The sequence below is a fragment of the Bactrocera latifrons genome, unplaced genomic scaffold, assembly GCF_001853355.1.
Source record: "Bactrocera latifrons isolate USDA-ARS-PBARC rearing strain unplaced genomic scaffold, ASM185335v1 scaffold_82, whole genome shotgun sequence".
NCBI lineage: Eukaryota > Metazoa > Arthropoda > Insecta > Diptera > Tephritidae > Bactrocera > Bactrocera latifrons.
In genome coordinates, this window is record NW_017537512.1 from 235180 (window position 1) to 237485 (window position 2306).

The 2306-nt window shown below is 26.7% G+C and overlaps 1 protein-coding gene across 4 annotated transcripts in view; it reads left to right on the plus strand.

The window, feature by feature from the left end:
• Nucleotides 1–2306, plus strand: part of LOC108976963 (scavenger receptor class B member 1) — a 65838-nt gene that overhangs the window by 46287 nt on the left and 17245 nt on the right. For all 4 annotated transcript variants that reach the window (XM_018946424.1, XM_018946423.1, XM_018946422.1 and 1 more), the window contains one exon: nucleotides 108–252. In XM_018946424.1, the coding sequence (XP_018801969.1) occupies nucleotides 108–252 (145 nt within the window). The remainder of the gene's footprint in view (nucleotides 1–107; nucleotides 253–2306) is intronic.

Sequence of the window (2306 nt, forward strand, 5' to 3'; positions counted from 1 at the left end):
AAATAAATTCTTTTTTTTTATTTAAAAATGTTTTTAAATTATAATTTAAGATTTAATTATTTATATACTTTAAATCCTTTCATTTCCTATAAATATTTTCATTACAGAGAAATCATGACGCACGAAAATATCACCTTCAATGCCAACAACACAATGTCTACAAGACCCAGTCATCCATTGGTGTGGCAAGAACATTTGTCTGAGGGGCGTAAAGAAGACGATCAGGTGGTCATGTTGAATATTGCAATGCTGGTAAGTGTACTATAATCATTTTCATTAAATTTAAATTACTTATATACATTTTTATTAAATTTAAATTAATTTAAGAAAATAATTTTTTTTATCGAACTGAAAAATTATTAAATGTACGAAATGAATTTTTTCGTTTAATTAAATGTAAGAAAAATATAATTATTTACATTTATTTAGAACGTCTATAAATAACTTTCTAAAAACAAACAATACGTCTGCATCGTCTCCAACTGGTTAGGTATGTCGATTTTTATGCATATTAATTTCATCAAAATTTATAAGTTGAAATTTCTGCTCACAAAATGTAAACAAGTAACTCGTAATGCATTGTGGGTATTCATAATATGAGGATTTAGTAGACGGAAGTTAGAAATTAATATAAAGCACATTTTTACAACGAAAAAAAAAACCTTATGAGATTAATTCATCAGGCATTAAAAAAAAATTATAGAATACAAGATTACGACAACTTTCATGCTGTGACGTAACTCTTTTCAGTTGAGAAAAAGAAGCATAACATAACATAGCATATAACTTCTAAACAAAAATGCGACTAGTTTTATTATTAGTTTAAAGTATAGCTAAATATTTAAAAAAAAAATTTTTTTCATCAGCTGCAACTATTTGCTTTGCATTTTCGTATATATTTTCCCTTATTTAGTATTTATTTCTTTTTTTCGTCAGCTACTACTACTTTTTTTCACCTTCGTATATATTTTCCCTTATTTAGTACTTATAACTTAAATTATTGATTTCATCAAAAACACAACTCGAAATATAAAATTTGCTACTCTAAACGCAAATATACGCCGCATAGTGAATACTGGCATTCTATAAATGTGACCTCTACCTAACGTATCAAAATGTAAACAAACCATTAGATTTACATTGTTATTGTTCATTGCCTTTTGCAGCACAGTTAACCGCGAAATAAAATTTAAAAAACTCAGAAAAATCTAACGTAGGTCAATAAACGTTGCAAACACGTATTCGCACATAAACACACGTACATTCATATGTATGAATGCAGGTGCATATGTCACTTTGTTGAGTGAAAAAAATGTAAACAAACAGCCAACTTCCACGGTTGCAAAAATTTTCCTTTACAAACAATATACCGCTAAAAAGTAAAAAAAAAAGCAGCAAATCAAAATAATACTAAAAGCAATAAATTTAAAAATATTCCTTAATGTATTTATAAATAAAACCAGAAAATCGCATCTATGTGTCACCGGCCCAATTGTCAACTAAGCCGGCTGGAATTCCACACAAAAACAATGAATTGAACTTGATGCGGCAGCAAATTGTTGCGGGCATCCATGAATACATCTGTATGTAGATATATATAATTGTTGTTAGCTGATGCGATTTAGCAATAACAACAACGTAAACTCAGCTAAAATAATCGTTTTTATTGCAGCACAGGCATGTGCATGATTAATGCCTTATTTGCCAGTGTTTACATGGGCTGTCATATGCTATTTATCTAGTAGTTGCCACTGTTTCTATTGACATACAGTAGTATGTACAAATGTGTATTTTGTGTGATTTGTCAATGATACTTAAGTGTAGGCAATAGTATAGATACATGGTAGCATGTGCGAACACTTTACGTCATGGAAGACTTATTAATTATTTATTATAGGGAATTTTGCTTACAGAAATAAAAATAAAAATATAAAGAGGTAAAGAAAATAATAAGACAAGTTAAACAGTATGATTAAAAGATTCTAAGCTTTTAATAGCTTTTATACAAGAAAATTACGAAAAAATAAAATACAGTTATTAAAAATAAATGTTTCGAAATGTAGGAAAATCAACTTAAAATGTGTAAATATTTGAATTCATGAAAAATGAATAAATGAATACAAATCTAAATGAATTGGAAAATTCAATTCTAGAAAATTTTCAATAATTAAGAAACGCAATAATTAAAATAAAATTCGTTGAAAATAAAAATTGAAATTTAATCAAAAAACATAAATCAGCCAAATTTTTTTAAAAATTTTCATTTTTCAAAAGTGAATACTTTAATAAAAATAAATATCGTATAA